This window comes from Cuculus canorus, chromosome 7 (assembly GCF_017976375.1).
Source record: "Cuculus canorus isolate bCucCan1 chromosome 7, bCucCan1.pri, whole genome shotgun sequence".
Lineage (NCBI taxonomy): Eukaryota > Metazoa > Chordata > Aves > Cuculiformes > Cuculidae > Cuculus > Cuculus canorus.
The window spans coordinates 10,220,808-10,245,388 of NC_071407.1; the positions used below are offsets into that span (position 1 = coordinate 10,220,808).

Genomic DNA, 24,581 nt, shown 5'->3' on the forward strand with positions numbered 1-24,581 from the left:
GAATTTCTTACTCACAGTTTAATCAATTTAATAAAATTAACTCTGCTTCCCTGGAACAGTCCTTTTGCTGCTGCTTCTATAAAGTGGAGAATTGTTTTATTACTGTAACTGAAAAAATAAATACAGTACAAAATGGTCAAATATTAAAACACTTTGGAAGAAAAAGCTGATAGTGGAAGTGAAGAGTAGGAATAATGAGGGTTATTTGTTGGGGTTTTTTTTTATTTCCGATATGAATTCAGCTCTGAAATGGTTTATTTACATTGGTAGTGGTCCCTTAGCCTGGAAAGAAATATTTTTTTTTGGGGGGGGAGGGGGTGGAGGGAAAGTGTTTGTTTGTTTTAAAAAAATATTTCAGTTCTGACATTCAGTGAAAACACATAAACACATCAGATTACTTTTATTCTGAATAAAGAGGATGCTGCATTGGACTCAACACGCTGGTGTTTGCTAGTGTTGAAGCACCTTGTAGCTGCGATTCCATCGGTATAATCCTGCAGATTGACATGAAATCTGTGAGTGGCAATTAATGCCTCTGTTTTCAGCGCCTCTAACCAAGTCTTCTGAACTATGGGCACTAGCAGCCTGCCTGTCTCAGCTCACTCCTTGGTGCCGGGCAGGTTTGACATGTTTTCAGTGGTCCCCAAGTATTTAAACCTCCTTTGGCAGTTGCTCCCCTTCCCTCTGCCAACACCCCTGTTAGGACCCTTGGTTTGGATGTGCAGTTCTCTGTGGCATCAGGAACTGCAGGTTTCCAGAGGCTGTGGCAGGATTAGGTTCCCTGTTGACATTCAGAAACAGCAAAGTCTTGAGTTGATGAGCAGGGTGACAGTGTCCTGAGGGCAGTTTTCTGAGTCCCAATTCACTTGCATTAGAGCTGCATTTTTTTCTTCTCTGTTATAAAAACAAGTGAGTTCAATTTTGTTTGGCTTCTTTAATTAATCTTTCTTCATGCCTAGTGGCATATTTAATTTTAATTTTTATAGCATTTAAGCAGTAAGGTGAAAAAGATATTTAGCTAAGTTCATTGTGTGCAGCTCTTGTTTAATTCATGCGTTGAGGCGTTTGGTTTGTTTTCAGTTTGTCATTGTATTCCTATTGCTGCAGTTCCAAAAGGATAGTGTTCTTATCGTACACCTGTGTTTTCCAAATAACTCTCCTAGGCTATTGTACTGCTCAAAATACGCTATTGTTTTAACCAACTGGAACACTGATATATAATAGTGCTAGTTAACAGAGCAGTAACTGCTGCCGTATCCCACTGCACAGCATGCATCAAGGTCCAGATGGGAAACACTCCCATATGGAATCTGAATGTCAGCACCAAAGATGTAAAACATGTCTTTTGATGTACAGGATTTTTAAGGCCAAATCTGTGGAAGGCTTCTATTGTCACTAACTCTCAGTTAAACAACAGGGGGGGAAAAAAATAAACCAAAAATTAAAAATGCAGGGAATACAATTGTTTCCTTACCTTGAAACTGTTTTGCACCTATGTTGTTCTAGGGGAGATAAAAGACTGTTTTACATTTAACAGAGAAATTTTCAATGCTAACACTGAAAGGGAGCTCTCTAATCAAACAATAGGTATTTTATTGAATTGTGGTGAAGCACTCCAGCGTGCAAGGCATGCGATGAATGACGATTTTGAGATAATTAACCGCTGTCCCGTCCCTTTGTCCTGACTTGCACATCTGTGAAGACAATATCCCAACGCCCATTCCCACAATTCCTCAGTGTTGATTTATATACAATGCATCCACTTACACCAGTCAAAATAAATATGTTCAAGGTTGTAATGCACTCTGACAAATCTCATAGCCAGGGTGTTGATTTCCAAGTGAGCGAAGGCACAAATTTTACCACCCAAATTCAAGCTCTCCCTCACTTGACTAACATTCATGTCATCAGCCAGAACTCTCCAGTGATATTTCTCAATATTCCACAATCCTCAAGGTTTCTCTTATAAAAGAAATCGAAGACTTGGAAAGTAGAGTCTCAGATCTCAGTGACAAACGTCAGGAAGCTGTTTCCTTGTATGTATGCCTTGCTAAATAAGTGTTTACATGGAAGTTGTGTCATTTCTCTTCCCTGCGAAGGACAGTTTGGTCTAGTGTTGGACTAGTTGACAGGAGATATTTTCTTGCTTTTCCTAGACTTCTGTGGCAAATCTGTCCAGATGAGGTTAAGTGCTGGGAAACTGCTACATCGCAAAAAGGACATGGTGTGTTTTTGAAAGATGTGAACATGATTTTGCAGGAAAAAATGAAAGGTCATCTTTATACGTAGCAGAAAGTTTGTAGATGACTATAGAGCAATTCCAGTGCTCACTGAACATATCCTCTGCTTTTCTTTTTTAAAGAGACTGCGAATTTTTTAAATGTATAACCTGAGACTGCAAGAACGGGGTCTTCCCTGTCCCCATCTCCAGATGTGAGCTCGCAGCTTCACCCAGTGCACAACCTGTGGCCGTGGGGGCTGGTGGGGCGCAGGAGTCAGCTAAAGCACAACCCGAGCCATCTGCAGGAGGCCTGGAGGAAACCTCCTCCTCCGCAGTCGCTTGCTCGGCCTCAGAGCATCCCTCCAGGCGGGTGCGGGAGATTTAATCCTAGTGGAAGAAGCTGCAGCCCTGCTGCGCCTGCCCCAACCCAGCAAGGAGCTCTGCCACGATGCTCCCCAAAGCTGCTGTCCCGGAGGTGAAGGCACAGCAAGCAGTGGAGGCTGATAGAAAGAGGGGTGAGGCTATGTGAGCAGTGAAGGGAACTAGAAAAAAAAAAAAAAGTTCAGATGTTGTGAATTTTGACAGTCATCGTCAGGAAAGACTTACTGTTGAGCTTTTAATTTCTTTTATTTGGTCTTCAGTAGATAACAGATTTCTGGGTGTAAATAAGGACACCGTTTTAAACCTATTTAATGGAGATTCCTCTCGGCAGGAGTTAAGTGTCATGCTAATCAGTTCCTGAGGGATTAGACAGATGTCCTAACAGGGCATGAGTGCACACTGCCTGATCCCTGAGTAGGTGCAGAGACAGAATGTTTAAGACAGGTCAGGGCACGCCCCTGTATGAGTATTGATTGTTTTATGAGGGAGTGATTTATTATACTTTTATGCTCAGGGGTTTCTAAGTTTCTTTGTCTCCATAAAATTTTGCAGATTCATAAAAGTTTCGCTGGTGTGGTATTGGCTTTCCTCCATACTTGTGTGAACCCCAAACCTTGGCTACTAGAAGCATCCTGCTCTTCCCTGTGGCTGTACCTCTTCTGCCATCAGGAAGCTGTGGAGAGGCTGTGAGAAGGGAGTGGTAAAAACTTTGGGGATCTTTAGCAAAGCCAATGACAAATATCCGTTTGGATCCCAGGCTATGATTAAATTTTGTTTGCGGCTTTTCCCAAGCCACATGATGCCTTTTCTCCTGCTGCCGTAGAGCCTCTATGTCTCACTGGCCTCTAAAAAGAGAACCTACCCCTGCGCTCTTGCAATTGCCATCTGCAGAAGACAAGCTCAGGGAGCAGAAAAATGGTGAAAACCTGGAAAAAGGTGACAAAGTTGACGAGAGGCATGGAAAAGCTGCCCAGGGAGAAAAGAATGAAGAGAGTAGGACTAAATAAGAAAAAGCTTGATGAGGAATATGCTAGAACATATAAACTTGTGTGTGGCAGTAATGCTTGCTGCCTCCCCAGAAGTTCAGGAATAGGAGGCATCGTGGAAGCAGAAAGAGGCAGATTTCAGCTTAAAAGGGCTGCTCTTCCAGCAACAGGCAGTTGAATTGTGTGAATTCACCATATCCTTGGTGTGGGCAACACAAAAAGTTTATATGAGAGCAAAGTGTAATTGGAAGAATTTAGAAAAGGAATAAAAATACCTGTTCAAGACTATACAAACCTCTTGCAGATTTAGCAAATATGTGTTTAAATTACTTCCAGTTAGAAAAATGTCCCAGACGACTTCCACTCTCTCATGGTCTTATATTCTTCTGTGAAGTGTGGCTGCTGTCAGACACTGGATATGCTCTAAGTGATGGGCCTTTGCTTTGACCTACTGCCAATATTCCTTGGATTTTGAACAGTTTTTTATACTCATGATAGCTAAGTTTGCCCATTGTTAACAGGGATGTCATCTTTCTTAACATGTAACATAATAGGAAGGGATGGATGGCATTTGCAATGCAAGAATCTCTTTCTTTGGTGGTTTTCTTTCATTAGTGCTGCACTTCTTGGGTGTTTCTCTCTAATTTGTGTTCAGAGATGAACTTTGTCTTCAGTTTTCCACGGGACCTCTCTGCAGGAATACAATGTGCTGTGAGCAAACACTGTGCTTGTTACCTGAAACGCAGAGGATTAGGCTGTGGCACCTAATTAAACAGAGTGGGATTGCACCACCCATTTTGCTCCAGCCTCCCACGATCTCAAAACAATGTCTGGAATTCTTTGAAATTACCACTCCTAGATGCAGTTTTTCCTTTGATGACTGCATTTCATCAGAGTAATCCTGCTCTGGCTGGATTAGCTGCAGAGCAGGATAACATCTAATGTATTTTGCAGCTCAACTGGAATAACTTTTTATCATTCTCCACCTTGCTTTTGACAAATGACGCTCTCCTAAAGAAAATGCCTCATCTGTTCCTGACTGTGGCGCAGTCTTCAGGTTTTGGAAGGGCAAAAGTTTCCGAATGTTACTGATCCGGTTAGTCGCTTCGAGTTCCGCACCCCTGACCCTCTCTGGACCACCTCCCCACCGCAAACCCATCTTTCTCACAAGCAGTGAATTTTGCGGCTGGACACAAGAGCGCTGCTGGTGGGGGGGAAAGAGGGCGTGTGCGGCAGGCAGGGGCAGCCGGGGCGGGGCAGGGGGCTGCGGGCTCGGGGCGGAGCGCAGCGCCCGGCTCAGCCCCGGTGTCGCCTTACAGCAAACCCGCACCGCGCAGCGCCCCGATTTACATACAAATAACCCGAGTGCCTGCCTTTATGTCACCATTCCAGAGGCTTGCCAAAGGGAGGCTGTAATCCAATCAGCAGAAGCTTTAAAGGGATGTCTGCAGAGTGATTAAAAGGGGATTTTTTTATTTATTTATTATTTTTTTTTTAAACTGTAGTTATTCTTTTTCGTTTTGTTTCGTACCCGCAAAGAACTTTGATCTGAGTTGAGAGACAAAGATGCACGTGTCCTAAAATACATACGAAGAGATCAAGATGTTAAGAAGATCTCAGTCGTTGTGTGGAAAGCGAATATGACCCACAGGGATTAGTTTGCTTGTGCTGGTTTGGAGATTAACTCTAAATCACTGCTTAAGGACTAATAGGACTAATAGGAATTCTTGGAAACATCAGGGAAAAAATTCTTAGAGACCAGGCTGGTGAAAATGGCTTTCCAAAACAGTAAGACCTTTTTAAAGTTTAACTTAATGTGTACTGTTTCTGTTTCTGGTGTTTTGAATGCTTTCTGGTGTACGATGAACACGGGACCTTTTGAAATGTGACTGAAAGTACTGGTTGTGGCTGGGCTGGAGGAGAAAGTCTGTCTGTTTGTTTGCTGTTTGCAAAGCAGTAGCTGAAGGGGTATTTTTAGACTTGATTGTTAGTTTAGAACTAGAGCTCGCCTGTGGTTTCCTGAGTGAAGTGAATGGAAACTGGTGTAAACTCCTTGAATGAGAGTGGGGAACGCGCAGCTGAGGTGGCGGTGCGCTCCCCTCGGAGAACGGGCTGCTAAACTCCGGGATGCAACTCCACAGCTCAAGTGCCCTCACAACAAAGGGGGAGAGCGAGGAGGGAGCTCACGGGGAGCTCTGCTCGGTGGTGGTGAGGGACGGGCCGAGGGGGGAGAGATCCTACAGCCGCAAAAGGCATATTTTGGACTTGCTCTGTCAGTGCAGGAATGTAGGTTTGCATGATGTAATGCTATGCAAATGCTCCCCGGGAGACTGAGCTGCCCCGTTAACCCTTTGCGGCGTCCCCCCTCCTCTCTGAAGATTTAACTTTCCTTCCTCTCATTTTTTTTCTAAAAAAACCCAACAAAACTAATCATCTCCTTCTCTGCCCATGTCGTCTGCGGCCGGTGTGGTGTTTCCCGAGGGATCCCGGGTCTGCTCCCTTTGTTCTGCTCCCGGGCAGCGCGGAGGGGAGCCTGCGGGAAGGTCTCACCTCTGGGAAACCGGCCTGGGAGGGGGAAGCACCTCGGGAAAATAATCATTATCATCATAATCCCCTCTTGCATTCAGCCTTGCGAAAGTTATTGAGAAATACCTAAGGGGGAAGGCGTGTCTCTGCTTTTCCTCGTCCATTCAGCGGCGCTTCCCGGTCCTGGTGGGTGCCCAGACTCTCTCCCTATTAAGGGGTTTTTTTTAGGATACAGAATAACCTAACTTGAGTTTGTCAGCTCAGGCCTTTTTGGTAAGGAAAGCAAAAGCGAGTTGCGATGGTGCAAAGTACAGAAGAACTCTGTCGCTTGCTTAAACGATTGGGCAAAACTCATCCCTCGTGTAACTTTATTGGATCTGTCTCAAGGTGGAGTTTGGCTTCTTACGTTTGCTCCCAATGAAATGATTTTCTCAGGCCCGTTCAGAGGGCGGATAATTGACATACTACGTGGAAAGAGCCTTGGGGAGAGTGGGGGTGACGGGATTGTTTCCCTGTTGACTAGCAGAGAAGGGCGTTATGACTTACTGAGCGCACAGACGTTTGCAATACATGGAGCTTCTGATTTCAGCCTGGCTTTTGTACTGGCAGGTGAGGATGCAATGACAGGTGATACGGACAAATACCTCGGACCCCAGGACCTGAAAGAGCTGGGAGATGATTCTTTGCCTGCTGAAGGATACATGGGCTTTAGCCTGGGAGCCCGCTCTGCCAGGTACTGTATTTGCCGTTTCTAGTGTTTGCATGTCACCACAGTTACAAGCTTTTACAAACGAAGCGTTCTCTTTCACACAAAGCTGGAGTCTATTTCGAAACAAAGTCGAGAGGGTGTACTTCCATGTTATGATAATACTGCGCCTTTAAAGCATACGCTCGTTGCAGTTTGACTTCATGCTCTTTATTCATGTCGGCTTCTTATGGCAATGATACAGAAAACTAACTATTCACTTTTTCTGGTATCTGCTTATGGTCTGGACATCTCCAAGGCATGTTTTTGCTACCAGTTTGCAACTGGTCTAGAAACTGATGTAGAACTGGTTTCTTTTTGCTACCCTTGGTCAGATTGATGCTCACTTTAGAGTACTCCTTAACGGACCAATTTAACTGAAGAACATAAATGCCGGAAAAACTGAATGACAATCATTTTGCTGTTTTGGTGCTTTTATTTCTTTAAAGGTGCTAGTGAGTAATCCAGCTGAGATAGCCAATATGAAAGAAAACTGCTCCCCACAAAATAAAAAATACAGGTGTACCCTAAATTTTTGTGAGTTTTAATTTGACAGGGAACAGATTATGTGTTACAGAAAAGAGGGCAAAGTTTCTGTGAACCTGATAAAATACAATAAACCTCATATAATATCTGACTAATGGTGATTTCAGCCAGGTGTTTCTAGATCAACGTTTTAGATTTCATTTTTGAGTCTTGCTAAATCCTGCACTGTGTGTTGCTCAAAACAATTAAAGCTGTACGAGCAGAGATTGCTTCCATAGTTGTGGACTTGCAGTGCATTTACTGACAGTTGAATCATACTGAAGCTAATAATTAAACCTCATAAACTGGAGCCCTGAGGACTTTTTCCTATGCTGTAGTTTAAAGATCTGTTTTAAAAAGTGAGTTCATTGTCTAACAGTTAATGGCAACTCCCATTAGGTAAGGCTTAGATGTTTCCCTTCATTCTTGTTTGTTATGGTTGTATTAGAAATACAAGCATGAAGTGCAGATTCGCTCTTTAGTAGTGTCCAGACACAGTTTGCTTCACTCACAATTTTTAGGTAAGTTAGTCTTAGTGTAATAATACATTCACAAGGAATGCCAAAATGTGTTTAAATAGTCCAGTAGCTTGAAAATCAACAAAACAGATCTGAAGGAAGACTCTTACGTCTTTGTAAACTTAATTAACAAAGCTGACATGCTGCTTTTAAACACAGGTTTATGTTAGCAAGGTCAACATAGAACACCATCAGATGTGGTCAGAACTGAAGTACTACTTTGATGGTACAGAGGGAGTGCACTTTGTGTGCAGAACTGGGCACTGATTTACAGGACACCTTTTACTCATTATAGTATTCTTCTTGCACGTGTCTAAGTTCTCTCTGTGCAAGTGGGAGAGCAGAATTCAACAGTCAAGATCTGTTAGGTAGATCTGAGGGTTCAACCTCATTTTATCTTTTCTTTGACAGAAATCTAATATTCCCATGCTTCTGATTTTAGCAGTGCCATTAATATTTGTTGCTGCGTAACTCATTTTTTACATTGCACATGTTATGCTCAGAGGAGACAAATACAGTGTTTTTCCTGTGAAGTATTTTATTTAGCAAAAAGTATTCTGTGGATGTATCTTACTGCTGATTCTGAGTGTAACATTAAGAAATAAACACATTAAATATGTAAGCCACCCAGCCATAACATCTTGCTTTTCCCGTCTGATTCTTTGCTTTCTATTTCTCCTGTTTCTTTTCCACTGTAAATTGCTTTAGTCCAAAAGTCAGGTAAGAAAGCATGGCATCGTGTCACATCTTTCTGCTGCTGCCATTGGTCATCTTCATTTTATTCAGCATTGGAAAGTAACATGCTTTTATTTTTGGGCAGAGGAGGTGGGCTCAGCCTTAGACAATATCCCTCTCTTGTAACAAATATAACTTGATTTCTTTATGGCCTTTATCATGTAAAAGTCTGCTTAACATATTCCTACAGTGTGTAATTAAGATCCCTCTTCTGCTTCCAGCACAAGGAGGAACGTGTGCTAAGGGACTAGAAAAGTTTGATTAACAACTACCAAAATGCATGAGACATAATTGTAGAGTTCTGAGTCTGAGAAGTGTTGCTAGTTCAAAAGTGTAATATGTTGTTGGGTGTTGCTTTTTATTAATCCATGTTTTTTCCTACTTTATTTTTTGTCATGTAGCAAGCATGTCTAGGCCTGCAGCATGTTTTTAGCACATACCATAATGTATCTTCCAGGGTTAAGTGTAACACACTCCTATCTTTATTAAATTACAGCACATTCAGAGTGATCATAGTCATTTCTAAATAGTCTACCATGAACAAAATAATGCCTAAAACACTTGGATCTGTACTTAATCATTGATAAGCAAATTTCTTTTCTTTCTTTTTTCATTTCAAAATTATCCTTTTTTTTTTTTTTAACTATACGAATAACTAGGGTGTTTATAATGAAGTCAAAAGTTATTCAGACACAGAGAACAACAGCACATACAACTTGCTTTTAGTTAAACCTGCTTCAGCAATCTGAGCCACATGGGCAGGCGCTGTGACCCACTCACAGCTCTCCCAGGACCTGCCTTCATGGGTCTTCTTTCAGGATTAGGGTGTGAAAACATTAATTAAAGTTCATCTAAATACCTGAATACACTTTTCTGGATTTATTCTAAAGCCATGGCATTACTGCCAAAGCAGTAAATATCTGTTGTGATTTTGCTTACGTATATTGTAGGGAAGGGGATAGCCAAATATTCATTATTCCATTTTTCCCATGTATTTATTTCACAGATTATGTATATTTTGCCATCTTATGCTGTCCCTGGAAGTTGCATGTATTAATTTTTTTTTATTTTTATTTTTTGTTCATCTCATTGTCATCTGCACTTACTATGATAAATGGTAAATACAACAGCCTCCGCTCCTTCAGTTCGGATAGGTCCTACACGCTGAACAGAAGTTCTTATGCTCGAGACAGCATGATGATTGAAGAACTGCTGGTACCAGCAAAGGATCAGGTATGTGCTGCACCTCTGCCAGCCGGTATTCGTCCATCATATTTGTAGAGCATGACAGTCTGCAGCCCTCAGCCATGCTTGCAGGGACTATCGCCATTCTCTTAACTATTGAAAAGGGAGAAGAAAGGAGCTGAAAGGAATTGTGGATTTACCACATTGCGGTTTTGATTTTGCAAGAGACAGGGTGATGAAGTCCCGAACCAGAAGAGTCTTTAAGGGATCAGTTACATTTCGGAGTATGAGATTGTCCATTGAAGTCAGTGGGAACATCTATGAGATTAGTGCTATGTGTTTCCTTAGAGTGCTTTGATAAGTTGAGAGCAATGTGTTTTACACTAAGCAACCTCCATCTGTACTGTGTAGCCCGGGAATTACATTTGCACGTTCTGTCCACATGGAGGGAAATCCAACTGCTATCCTTGTTTTTCCACCCTTGGGAAGAATTTGGCCTTGTAAAGATTAAACTATTATGCACTAACCAGTTTATGTATCTTCCAAACATTTGTGCAGTGACTAATACAACAAAAGCAGAATCTTTTGACCTGATTATAGCGTGGGAAACTCTTTCCAAAAGCTTATGCTGGAGACGATAGGATACTGTATGCTTTGTTTGCACGTTTCTCAGCATTTTGCTTGGTAGTCTTGCTTCGTATTTTCAAATCTAACCAAATTACTCAAGTGTTTCTTGACACACAGAAGCCAGAGATCTGCTAAGAAACTGAGTAAAAATTCACAGCAGAGTTTTTACTTAGGAATTAAAGGACTGTGGAGTGGAACTGTTGTTTATGTCGTGGAAGAGCATAAGGTGGATTGTAATGAAACAGAGGTTTTCTGCTGCCATTTTCACAGAGGTACCTCTCAGCAGCAGCAAGTATTCTTACACGGGAGGTTATTGATCTCAGAGGAAGCTTTCATGGGGCAAACGGTCCGCAGAGCAGGACTCATGCATTTTAAACTTTGATTGCATTAGTCTGGAAATTATCCAGTTTTACTATAGCTTTTGCACACAGTTTTGGTAGCATTATTGCAATGGCAGAAATTGGATTCTGACTTTCGCAACTGAATGTTTCTTATTAGGTTGTTACCTTAAAGTAAAATGCTGTAAACCGCCAATACCCTTGAATTACAACAGCCAGCCAGGGAGAGTGTCTGAACATGGCATAGCAGTAATTTTGTTGCTTTTGTTTGTTTTGAAGTCAGAAAATAAAATCTGCAACTACTGGCACTGGGAACAAGAAATGATATTTTAGGGCTGAGAACCTAAAGTTACTCTGACACTTTATGTAAATGAAGCCAGGCTGTAGGTCTGGCTGACAGTGTGGTTGTAAATATTATTCTAATATTAATACTCTAAACAAACTTCAAGTTTCTCAAGGCCAGGACAGGATCAGGAATGGTGAAGGTGGTAGCGGAGAAAATGTCACTCCTGTCTTGAGAGGTTAGTAAAACCATGATGCCCTGAAGAACAAATGACAGTAAAGCAACAAACTATCTTCATGAGAAAAGAAGCCCGTCTAAAATTTTCTGCTATGGCTTCTGCAAACCTTGAAGTCTTGACCAAAAACTATATCCATCCTCTGGAATTCCCATGTTCTTCAGCCCAGCCCAGCCCTGTGGTGCTAAGATTTACAGCTCTTTGGCTGAAACTGGAGGAGTGCATTTGGGAGATGGAGAATACCCCGCCTCTCTTGTTCCCATCCCTCTCTCTTTATATTCCTGGACTTCTAAATAATCTTTTCTATGGCAGTAGAAAGCAGGGAGAAAAAACACCTTGTGTTCCAACAATGGAATTCACAGGTACAAAAATTGCTGTGGGTTAAATCATTATATCCTAATTGTCCATCTGGAAACTGATCGGAGCTGAGGCTGTTTTGGAGTATCAGACTATCTCGAAGGAGTAAGCCATTGCCTATCTGCATGTTCCATTTCTTGTCTTTTGTAAAGCTCAGACCTGTACAGAATTCATGGCAACAGCAAAGTCTCAGCGTAAAGGAAATTATTTCTATCACAAATATAAGTATATAAAAGAATAAGGGGCATTTCCCAACTTTTTCATCTGATCAAAATAAAAGATCCCACGGCCACCCCTTCCCAAGATCACTAGGAGACTTGAGAATCTATGAAGAGTCAAATGAGGGAGATCTGAAACCAGTCCACTGAACCCGACTGCCAATATGACAGGTTGGGTATTAGGGAAGAATTTCTAATGATTCCATGAGAAGTCACAATATTCTCTATTGTTTGCATGCAGTGGTTTATTGCTGACCCTGTTCAACAGGGAAGCCTGAGTTCAGACCATGCTGAGCCTCATAATCTGGATGGAGCAAAGTTAAAATGTGTGTCCTGGTGTGTTACCATGGATGCAGCAACTCAGACCAAATCCAAATGACTCTCTCCATGGAATAATTTACATCAACCTCTGAATCTAATCAGCCAAAGGCAGGATGAATCAGGCTGTCCATTTCATTGCAGCTTGCTGAATCTCTTCTGTCTGGATAAATTCATCTGGGAGGAAGCATAAATTCCTCTGTTTGCTGAACTCTGATATTATGCAGCCTGGATATTCAGTTGTGCAACCAGCAGAGTCCTTGCCAGCGGAACCATCAGTATTTTTATACACGCATTTGCATCTAACAATGCCACACCCTTTAGCAATGCATATTTAATCTCCCTCAGTCCAGGGAGGGAACACTAGGACCTGACTAAACACTGGATGAATCCTGTTATTGGGTGTCACTAATGATGTACCATCTTCTGGACTGCTTATATTGCAAATTACACGGGAAGATTTTTTTTTTGCCTGCCTGGAAAATCCAGCACCTCAACAGACTGACAAAATGAGACCAACAGATGTGTGCTGCCTGTAAGATGCATGTGTCTGGCCGTTAGCTTCTCCTACTCTGTGTCTATGCCAAAACTCTTGGCTGCAGGCTTTGTCCTTTTGCTGGCTGTAAATATGTCCAAAAGATCTGTTTGAGCAGACTTTGTCAGCAAAGAATGAATCAAAAAACATAGTCACCTTATATGCAGGCAATATCTCAGGACACAGGAATAGACCGAGGAACTCTGTCTATGCATGTAAGCAAACCTACATCAACGTGGTGAGCGTAGTAGCGCCGATATCTAGCATAGATTATTTCAGAGTGGTGGTATTTCCTTAGAAATTATGTGGCCCTATGCTTAGTTTTAGGTATCCTGCTGCTGAAGGGACTTGAGCATTTTTCTTCCGTTGTAGTTAACATGATCATGTATTTATTTGTTGATGTATGTGTCCTGGTGCATGCCCGGACCTCAGTGCAGTGACATTGTCATGGCTTAGGAAGCACTTGAATGACAAATACTAAATTGTGGTGTTCTTTTTAATGCATTTCTTCTGTTTCTTTGTTTTATCCTACTTTTGGTGGTGATGTTAATCACTGAGCAAAGGAATAAATTTATTTTCATTTATCTACATTATTACAACCTCTGAGACCAACTGTTTGGAGCTTACATTTTGCTTTCAAAAGTAATAACGTATTCAATATGAGCTCTTATGCAGTTAGACTATTTGGAATAGCAGGAACCACAGCGATGGCTTTCCTGCCTATACTGCAGGCTCTTCAGGAAAATGCAGAAGGATCCCTAGTGTTCTATTGGAAAGAGTTGGAAATCTGTCTTCATTAAACTCAAGAATTATATATTTTTCAGAATGGTGCTAATTAAAGCTACTGCCGTTTCTTAATTGCCATTGTTTTAATGGCATTCATTTTATCTTTTATGTCTGATGGTATATTTTGGAGTTTAACATATGCAAGTTTGCCCCTTGTTGTCTGTGCTTGAACCATCAGGCCTGAAGTACATTATTTTACAGCAAAAAGTTTAGTGAAAGATCCTGATAAAAGAGCTAAGGTAGCAAAAGAAGGAGGCATGTGTGACAGTGTTGAACAGATGGCAGAGTGTTTCTATTGATATTACTAAGATGTTTCTATTGATTGGCAGTAAATTATATTGTCAGTGGGTTTTGTAAGGAAGCTTGGGATGCTCATCTGAAATAAAAAATGTCTGTAGAGAGGTTTTTTGAGAGTGATGGCAGGGTTGCAGGTTCAGGCCAACAACAAATCACCGTCTGCTTGTTTATTTTGTGGAAGCTTCTCAACAGAAGTGTTTTTGTGTGTTTACGACTTTGCCAGATTTAGTACTAATGCTGTTATTTCCATTCAAAGAATTCACTTGCACTACCTCTATTTGCCAATACATGGTAATAATAAAACTTCCCTGTGCAGAAGTATGTGTTTGGCTCAGGTTTGACTCGAACCCATAGAATTGGATTTGAAAAGAGCCTATGAAGTTTTGGTCTTCACAGACTCTGTTCTCTCTAGATGTATTTGCCTGTAAGCAGAAAACAACCTACTTACAAAAAGCACTGACATTCTTTAACACCATCAGTGAAAACAGTCTGTGTGTATTGCGTGACAGCTTCTTGATTTAGTTCTATTCGTGTAACTCCTGACGGTGCTTCTTAAATCGTGCAGAAGCTTTCATATCACCCTGGAAATATGGGCATACGGTGTGGAACGATTTCATTTGTTTAAATTCCTAGGAGAAAAGAAACAAAGAAAGAAAAAAGAATATTTTGCTAGAATGGCTTTGCTATATGGATAAGAGGATTTATTGTCCGAGACCTTTTTGTGGGGCACAGGACGCATGAGTGTGCATGCACATGTCCGTGGGCAGCAAGGAGAAACAAATAACGCCTCAGTGTCGGTCAGATGGGGCAGTTAATTATAGCACCACTGTGCCAGGGCTACACAGGGTTAAAGGTATTTTTAGAGAGATGAGTAGGAGCAGTGGCACTCCAGAAGACGGTGTTCATGTTGGTTGTAGACAAACTAACCCCTCCTGCCACCGGAAGCTTGGTTTTGCATTTACAGCTTCAATTAAGCTCCCAGTGAAGTTATTCACAAGGTTCTGCTTGAGTAAGGATGTGTCCAATGGCATGTGCTAGGGGGGAATGTTATTCTGTCTCTCTGTACAGTGTATGATTGCAGTACAAATGGTAATATTTTTTTCAATCTTTTTAACCTTGCACATGTAGGTAAAGATTGGAAAGAGGTATAGTTGTAACTGAAGGGAGTGGGAAAAGTGGGCAAAAAGAAAGTTTGAAAATACATAAGATGAATTTGTCTGTGGATGTCATGTTTCTGTTGTGGGATTTCCAGTAATTTAACACCTGGCATATCGGAACTGTTACGTGAAAAGGGTCCAGATCTAAATTTAATAGGATCATGTTAACAACTTGTATTTAAAACAAGTATTTGTTGTATTAATTTTAAATTTCAATTTATCTTTTTCTATTGTGTTTTTAAGCACCTGACCTTTCAAAGGGAGTTTGATTCCGATTCTCTCAGACACTATAGCTGGGCTGCAGACACCTTGGACAATGTTAACCTTGTTTCAAGTCCCATTCATTCTGGGTAGGTCACTTAACAGATTTCCTTTATCTTTAAATGTGTATTGTTAGCTGAAGAATACAGCCTGCTGTAATGGCTGATAACATGCCTGTTCCTGCTCCAGTTGAAGCCAGTGGCAAAATTCACACTGACTTCAATGAGAGTGCTTAATAACAGGAGTCAGTCTAAATTCTTGCATATCAAATTAGAAACTTGCTTCTGCACTCAATTTTCTGAATGCTGAACTGTTCTAATCACAAGCTTCTCTTTAATAGTCCTGTTTTGCTTTTTCTCTTGCCTATGCTTGAATTTTAAGTATCATAAGGTGATTTTGTTTGAATTGTATTAAATTATTTTGCATACAAAATCAGAGATATAATGTTATGCTTTCTGTTCTTTCGTAGAGGAAAACATGAGGAGCTTGAATTTAAATTCTTATTTTATTTATACCTCCAAACTCCTGCCTTTTCTCCAATATCTGTACTTTGACTTAAGTGGTACTATTCATTTACTTATGAGTCATTTCTGTAGTTGTGCTGCTTCTTGACAGCACCGCATAGACTTGATTTAAATGCAATAGTAGTAATGTTTGAATGTGTATTTTAAAAATTAGAAATCAATATGTGTAACTGAAAGGAATCATTGCATATAAAATTGTCCAGTATAAATATTTGTTGTTTCATTTTCAAGATCAGGACATAAAATTTCATATCCTTTTTCATTTGCTTCCTCATTTTGTGACTAATAACATTCTTATAATGAAAATGAATGCAGCACATGCCAAAAGATTTTGGTTCCAAAATAGCAGCAAGTCCCACAAATCTAAAGCTACAGTCCCACAATATAAGTCAGCTCCTGCTTTTGCTGAACAGAACTATACAACGGTGGATTTTTGGTGTGATGCAATGCGGCATGTTGTGAGTTGTTACCACGAGAAGGTTTGTCAGCAAAGGACCTCAGAGAACTGAGAGTCCACCTATTTGCATTACAGCTGGATAAGCCATTCCTGAAATATGTTTAATTTCTTCATGATCACTAAAATTAAGAGATTCTGTAGTCTCGCAGCTTAAGTAGTTCACTGTTCCTTGTTACAATATTTCTTCCCCAGATATTCAACTCAAAATTTATTTCCTGCAGAGAGGAAAGCCTATTTCTTGATGTATCCATAGTAGTCATGGAAAACAATATCTTACTAGTTTCTTAAAAATGGTCTGTCTGTTGGAAGATTTGTGGTTCTCTCTTATAGACTAATATGTCCCAGATCCTCCTAGGTGGTACGTGTTCTGTGTTCAGTGCATGCTTGCTGCTGTCCCTTGGCTCTCCTCTCTTTGATGGTAGCTTATTTCTAAGTCAGTTTGGGCACCAGACCCCCACAGACACGTCACCAGCTCTGGCTATGACAGGATCGCTACCTCTTCGATCTCCTCCATGACATCCTAATCTTAAACAATCCAGCAGTGAGAATTATCATTTTGGTAACTTCAGTTTCTCTCGACAGATGTTTGTGATCTGCTATAATTTCTTGGTTCTTTCCTGAAATTCTCCAGTCTAGTTATTTTGTTTTGTGTTTTGGGCTTATGTGTTTGGTTTCTTCCTTCTGTTTGCGTTTGCCTTTACTATATTTAATTTTGTTGATTCTAACCGCTTTTTCCATTTTAGCAAGACAGCTTTTAATTCTGAGCCTATTTCTCAAAGACTTTTCAGACTTTCTTTCCGTTCGGAATGAAAACATTAGCTTAGTACCTGGCCCAGGACAGTACAGTGAAATCTTTGCTTGAAGTTTCCTTCCAGTTTAATAGTAAAGCACTGATAGTATCTCTTTTGAGGTAACTTCTCAGGTGATTGTGTACTTACCTTATCTACACTATACCTCAACTGCTGACTGTTAAATACCAAGATAGTAGTTTCACACATCCACTGGGTAAGTTACCTTGTCAAAGTAGGAAGATAAATTCCTTTGACGTGAGTTACTCTTTCCACTTATATTTTGATTCATTTCTATTTTGAGGACTTGTGTTTGGCAAGTTGTAATCTCTCAGTTACCCTTTAGCCCTTACGGATTCATTGTTGGATAATTTATTCCTGACTATTTCTGTTAATTGGAGTTAGACTGATTGGTCTGAAATTTTCTGGCTCCTTTTCATTCTAATGCAAAATAGGCCTGATGTTTGCATCCTGCCAGTCTTCTGGGACATTTACCTGCCCTTAGTTCTTCAGCATGTTCACGACCTTTTCCAACCCTCCAAAACATATAGTCTGTGGACATGAGAATTTCGCATCAACTACTTCATCTCTACTGCCTTTATAGATCAGTCCCTACTAACACAGACATGGCTTTAGCTGCTGCATGGAGGGGAAGGGGCTGCAGACCTGCAGCAGTGGAACAAACTGTGGGATTGCAGGGGAGGGAGAGGATCTGAGCACCAAAATATTCCCCAAACAGATGTAGCCTTTCTGACCTATCGCATTTCTAATTTGACAGATGCGGTTTAACCTGGCAGGCAGCCAAACACTGTGCAGCCACTCACTCACTCTCACCACCCCGTGTGGGATGGGGAGAGAATCAAGGGGGAGAAGAAATAGAGTTTGTGGGTTGAGATAAAAAGTTTAATAGGAAAACGAAGGAAAATAAAATATTAATAATGATGATAAAAGAGTATACAAAACAAGTGATGCGCAGTGCAATTGCTCACCATCTGCTGACCAACTGATGCCAATCCTGCTCCTGGCCAACTCTCGCCCAGTTATATACCGAGCATGACATTGTATGGTATGTTATATCCCTCTGGTCAGTTTTGGTTAGCTGTCCTGACTGTGTCCCCTCTCAGCTTGTCGTGCACCTGCTCACCAGTCGAGCATGGGAAGCTGATAAGTCTTTGACTTAGTATAAATGTTTCTTAGCGACAACTAAAAACATAGGTGTGCTATCAACATTCTCATACTAAATCGAAACCAGCAACTAGAGAGGAAATTAACTCTATCCCAGTGGAAACCAAGACAACAGACAAAGTCCATCATAAATGATGCTGTAATGACTCAATTCCTTTGTTAGGAAAAAAACCCTCACTCATTGTTTATTTTCTTTTCAACCGTGGCCCCATATTATAATATGATACTCTTTGGTTTCCCTGTTATCTTCATCTAGGGGCAATCAACAGATGTTCCCTTCGCATCTTCCATTACCTCAGCGCATTTGATATCGTGACTTTTCACTTCTCTTCTGCCAGTCTTTTTCTGAAAAGCAACTCCTTTTCTGGCTGTTTGCGGTGCTTGGTCCCCGGTTCTTTCGGTGGCCATAGGCAGAGCGATGCTGGCTGGGGTTGCCTGCTGTCAGCAGCCCTCTGGGCCGGGTCACCCTGCGGCCAAAGCCTGACCCCACTGCTCTTTGCATTCCTCGTACTCCCCCAAGCTCTGCGATGTGCCACGCGGGGGGAGCTTCTTCGCAGTCCACTCCCTCAGATCACTCTTTTCCCATTTACCCACTGACAGAAGAGAGCATCAGATTTTCTTCCCATTTCTTAGCTAAGGCAGAAGGGGAATTTTGGGAGCAGGATGTGGAGATCCAGTGATGTATCAGTGAAAGGGGAACAAAGAAGGAATTGTTGGCAGTAATCTTGACTCTTCTGGTTTTTCCTTTTTTTAAGCCAAGATAATGTTTTATGTTTTTCTTTTTGAGTTCAGATAAGTTGTTTTGCCAGCATATGTTTTGAACAGGGTCCATTGTAAGCAGCACATTGAAATGTGTCATGAATCTTGAGGCCTCAGGAAGGGTATAAACCCTTCATCAAAATGACCTTCGGCTTTCAGATGTGAGCTTACTAAAACTAAAATGTGGGTGTGCTTTCTTCATCTTGCCTTTTTTAACTCTTTGGTTTTCTTAGCTGAAAGAAAAAAAAAAATGTGTTACGCTGCTTCCCATACTGAGAAACTCAGAAACACTAAATACAGTCTTGCACAGCAGAATACATCAGATTAATTATAGTTTACTCCAACACCCTGCACACACAGAACTCATTTTTGAAAGAAGTGTAACAAATGGCATGGACTGATCCTCCTTTCAAGTGTCCTGCCATACGTATACTTAGGTTGTATTTTGGAAAATAAACTGCTATAGAAAAGTGCAAGAACTGGTTTTCCGTGGCACAGTGGAGCATGCTTTGGGAATTAAATAAAGATGTTGTGTTACAATAAATATTCTGTTGACCTCAGCAAATTGCAAATGCTTTTCCCTTGTCCATGTGCTTCTGTGATTCTCAGAGAAATTATGGATTTGTGTTAATTAAACGAACACTCCCTTTTGAATTAGTTTTCAATGTGTAGCATATTTTATGTGATATAGGTCACGATATGCAAAGCAAAAGCCGAATAATTTCTAAAGTTGGCCTTCAAATGTGTTGCGTTTGTTATTTTTTATTGTTATTTTTCCTTTGCGCTTATTATTGATATTTTCTGTTGCTTGCCTCTAATTATCTTAAATTAATTTTTCCCATTTGCTTTCTAAATTATTTTGCAGCTATTCCTCTCCACTTCCCCAGTATGATTCAAGGTGATAACTCTGCTTTCTGTGAATCCTCATTTTCTTTTCTTTTTTTTTTTTTTTAACTCCTTTCCCACAGAGTGTGTGTAGATGTTTGTAGTGCATCCGCCCACATCCTCATCCCTTCCATGTATTCAAGTAGAAAAGCTCATTAGCACTTAGCGTTGTGTTTTAGAGATCATATTGTAGTTTCCATTATTAGTGCAGCATTAATTTAGGTAAGCATCAACTACTAATCTTTTTGATAGAAAGTGCATGAAATACTGTTTGGAATTATTGTTATTGTTTTAAAAGGTAAATTAATAATTTCAAAACTAAACAAGGAAATAATTAATACGCTGATGACCGTGCTTACCTTTACATGGGAGCAATATGCATAAAGGCTCATCTGCTAAAGGTTTTGTCTTCACTGAAGGTGGCAGTGTGATGTGGACATCAAAGCTGGCTATAATGGACTGATTCCTGTGTTGGAGCAGAGACTCATGTCATGGGTTAATCTACCTTTACTGTGAACGCTGTGCATTAGCAGTGTTGAGTCCCAGGTTGCCAAGTCTGGACTGGTATTGGTGCCTGTCATCAAACCCAACTCAGCTATCTCTTCACAACCTTGAAATCTGCAGCCTAAATGTGCCTGAGAAATTGGGACCTGATTTTTATATTTACTTAGATCTAAACTCCATTGATTTCTGTATTATTTTATGTCAGTTCATTTAGGTGCTTAAATTTTTTGAAAATCTTCTCTGATATACTTGCATCGTTTAAATCATTTGGGTACAGAGAAAACATCCAAGTGCAAGCTTTGGCATTTTTGCATTAAATTAAAACTTCTTTTTTTATTAATTATGAGCTGGCTTAACATGTCGGTAATCACGTACATGATAGGCAGCTCTCCAAAACATTATTTTGTACTGAGTCATCAGGCCAAGCCCAGCCTTGCCAAGTTCCCCCAGGAAGCCTCTCTGTTGCTCCGTGGTGCGCCGACCAGATGTGCCTCCCCAGAGCAGCTGCTGTACCAGCTCCAAAGGGATGCTCCAGCCAGCACCCCTCTGCCCCACACACTTCCATAGAGTCCTAAGTGGCCCCATCTCCTCTGCAGACAAAACTACGCACATTTTTTAAAGGCCACCAGAGCACCAAGTGTAACAGATTCCTTTCAGTATTCTCCCTTTGGTGACCAAAGGCTGTGGGTCCCTGCTTAGTATTTTATTGTTTCATAGTAAATGTTAAGATTGTCTTGAACTCTCTTCACAGCTAGTCACGAGCTGTCTCCTTGCCAGCTCTGAAGACCAACCGTTGGCCTATCCTTCCACGTGCTCAGTGGCATCTGCCTTCTTCCATTGGCCTTCACTGCCCTCTGTACAGAGCAGCTATAGGGAGAAAAAGCAACGTAAACGTGCTGACAGTGCTCAGTAAGCAGAGGGGAGAGAGAAAGGCTGCAGGCTCTCTAGAGCTGATCTAATTGCTTGTTACAGACTATTGCTAGCACATAGAAAAATGTTCCAGTGAACAGAGTTTACAGGCATCTAAGGTCTTGTATCTATAAATATTAAGATTAACATAATGTATATAGTGTATCATTTAAAGATTGAGCACATTGGTTTTGATGTAGATCTAGTATTTTTAGGAAGTGTTTTGTTAGCCATTCAGCAAAGATCCTGTCCTGTTGAAACAACTCCTCTTATGAGGAATTGAGGTACCCTAGTGGCAACATTTGGATTTGTTCAGTAGTGTATGCAGTGTGTATATCCAGGAGAGAAATGTGGATATAATTTATTTCTATGAAAACTCTGTGAAAATATCATTAATTTTATTCCATGCTTCAGTATTGTAAAGTGTCTAGGACCCAAGAAATTATAACCTCGGGCTAGGGTCACCTCAGTGGACTGTTCCACCTCCCCATCTTTACTGATGAATTTTAATTCAGTTTTAAGAAAGGCAATGTAGCCATTTCTTTATGTGGAATTTAGTTGAACAACCTTTCTGTCCTGCTTGTTATACGTTCAGCTTGTGTCCTTACCCACCTGTCTCCTGCAGACTGCTAAATACAAAGTTTTGATTACACTCCTGCTTTTGTGCAGACTTTTCCCACCCACATCGCCTGGACTTCCAAATGCAGCTTATTTGCATGCCTGGACAATGCACGTCAGCTGTTACTTTTGATATCCTGCTGGTGTCAAAAGCAAACATAGCTGTCGTACACAGATTCCCATTCATACTTCAGAGAACTTGAGGGCTTTTTTAAAGAACTTTCATGACCCCCCTGGACTCTCACCCTTAGTTCAGTTTACAGACGGGAACCAGGAAATTGAATGGCTTCTCCTGTTACTCATGGGAAGGTTTAGTCCTTAAAAATCTGGAAGTTTTGGCAACAGCCTTGAAAATCGTGAAATCATAGAGCAGATGTGCCAGCTACATCAGTGTCTGCAAATCATACAGAAGGAACAAACAAAAAAATCTATCGGCGTCAAGACTGAGTTGGTAATTTGCGTCCCTCTTGGTGCCGGCCTGTTATTACATCTTCTTCCTGAAGCTATTCTCACTCAGCAGCTTATGGTACAAAGGAAAAAGGAAGGTATTTTAGACCTCCCCCCCAACAGTTTAGCTTTGCAGGAAGCTGTATTTTTTGATGCACATAAGTTGGAAGGATTTTTGTTTCAGAGTTTTGAAGCAGGCCGCAGTCTGCTTTCATTCCAGGGAGGATAATCCACTTTCCTGTCACTGTTCTGTTAAAGACAGTAACACTTCATGTATATGGCCTCTCAGCATTTTGTATGAAATAAACAACAGCTATTAACAATTACTCTTGTTAATATTCATTATCCCCTTGCTAATTAAAAGTATTTTATTTTAAAATCTTCCACTCATTTCTTACAAATAGAATTGCTTACCCTTCTTTAAATGGAAAACTACGCATTGGTGGCAAATGCAATTCTAATTTAATGTAGCTGTTTGCTAATGAGTGTCATCTTCACAGAGGAGCAATGACATGGTTTCCTCCAGAGTGCCAGCAGCCTAAAGAAAGTTATGTACTTGATATTCTCAGTCATTCCCCATCAGTAGAAGCCTTTATTAGCCTGGACTGACTCACCTGTGGTGCAGGCACTCGCTCTGCAGCCACTGGGGTGTTTGCAAATGAAGCTGTGAGGTTTTGAAGACTGAGGTCTCAAAAATAATAAGCATTTTTGTTTCTCCTTTTTCTACAATGTCTGGTTCCTTTCTGCATGTGAGGCTATTTACTGTTATTTATGAACAGTAGAGCTAACAGTAACAGAGAGATGTTTTTAAATTCTAATAAACCACTACTAATACACTACTTGTGTACTCTTTTAATCCAAATTACTCAGTAGCACCTGTTTGTTTCACCATGGTGTTGCTAGAACTTTAGCAATTCCTGCTTTTGATAACCAGTAGTTAACATGTAAGTATAAGTTCTAAGAGAATCTTCATGTTCTTTTTAGTTTAGCTGGGATCGGGAGGACTTTTCTAATAACGTTTTAAAGACGGTGGTGATTGATTTTTTGCTGATTTTCTGCTTATTTTCCTTTTTCCTACAGTTTCCTGGTTAGTTTTATGGTTGATGCACGTGGGGGTTCAATGAGGGGTAGTCGCCACCACGGAATGAGAATAATTATCCCACCACGCAAGTGTACAGCACCAACCCGCATCACCTGCCGCTTGGTGAAGAGGCATAAACTGGCCAGCCCGCCACCGATGGTTGAAGGAGAAGGATTAGCGAGTAGACTTGTAGAAATGGGGCCAGCAGGGGCACAGTTTTTAGGGTGAGTTGTTCTATGAATTTCATTGTTTACACTCATGTTGCATCTTTCATTTCCTTTATCCTGTGGATCCAAGTAGTTAAATATTGACCCTGCCTCATCTGAGTGAGTCAGATAGGCTACTTAAATTGAAATATTAAAAAAATACCAACCTGCCATTCCTTCCAGAAAGTACTCTTGTATTTTGAAGGGAGCTTTGCCTCTATGATCACTGCAGGGTGGAGCTGAAGGTAAGGAAAGCCGTAAAAAAGCCACGTCCTGCCCCATGTACTCATGCAACCTGTCTTTGAAGTCAGGGGGAGTCACACCCCTATAACTCAGAACAGGTTTTGACTCTCTTGCTCGTAAAGTATCGGCAAAACACCACTGTCACAAAAAAATGTCCTAAAGTCACCCAGAAGGACCCAAATATTAAGCTCTGCCCCTACACTGCGGCAAATGCACGGTTGCTGCTGTAGTTGCTGGGCGCTGTCTGTCTGTGTCCCGTGGAGCAAAGCCACTGAGAGCCGTGGCGCAGCGCTATCTGTAGAGCGTCAAGTAGTACAAATGCTAGGAAGTGACTTTTTTAATAACTTAAAATAGGGGAAACAATCCACTATGATGTGGTGCTTTTTTTTTTCCTAATTACAAATTTTGTTCATTACCATGAGTGGCACCGTGGTGTAAACTGCTGGTTCTGTTGGGAATGACAGCTTGTTCCTAATTTCCCCTTCTCATTTCTCTTCCTGCTGCATGGATGTTATTCAGTAAACTGCATCTTCCTAACACTCCTCCCCCTCTAAATGAGGGTGAGAGCATGGTTAGCCGAATCCTGCAGCTTGGTCCACAAGGAACAAAATTTATTGGGTAGGATATGTACGGAAAAGATACAGAATGTCTACAGTTTTTCTTTTGTTTCCAATTTTTTGTTATTCCCATTTAATTTTTTTTATGTTTTCTAAAGCTTTCAGTTGATTTATGTCACTGAAA

At 40.9% G+C, this 24,581-nt stretch overlaps 1 protein-coding gene across 8 annotated transcripts in view; it reads left to right on the forward strand.

Moving 5' to 3' along the window:
- ANK3 (ankyrin 3) overlaps positions 1 to 24,581 on the forward strand; it is a 368,949-nt gene that overhangs the window by 288,397 nt on the left and 55,971 nt on the right. For 7 of the 8 annotated variants that reach the window (XM_054071756.1, XM_054071755.1, XM_054071750.1 and 4 more), the window contains 5 exons: positions 6,724 to 6,847; positions 9,768 to 9,870; positions 15,217 to 15,323; positions 19,813 to 19,845; positions 23,391 to 23,615. In XM_054071756.1, the coding sequence (XP_053927731.1) occupies positions 6,724 to 6,847; positions 9,768 to 9,870; positions 15,217 to 15,323; positions 19,813 to 19,845; positions 23,391 to 23,615 (592 nt within the window). The remainder of the gene's footprint in view (positions 1 to 6,723; positions 6,848 to 9,767; positions 9,871 to 15,216; positions 15,324 to 19,812; positions 19,846 to 23,390; positions 23,616 to 24,581) is intronic. The other variant, XM_054071749.1, reaches the window with a different exon arrangement.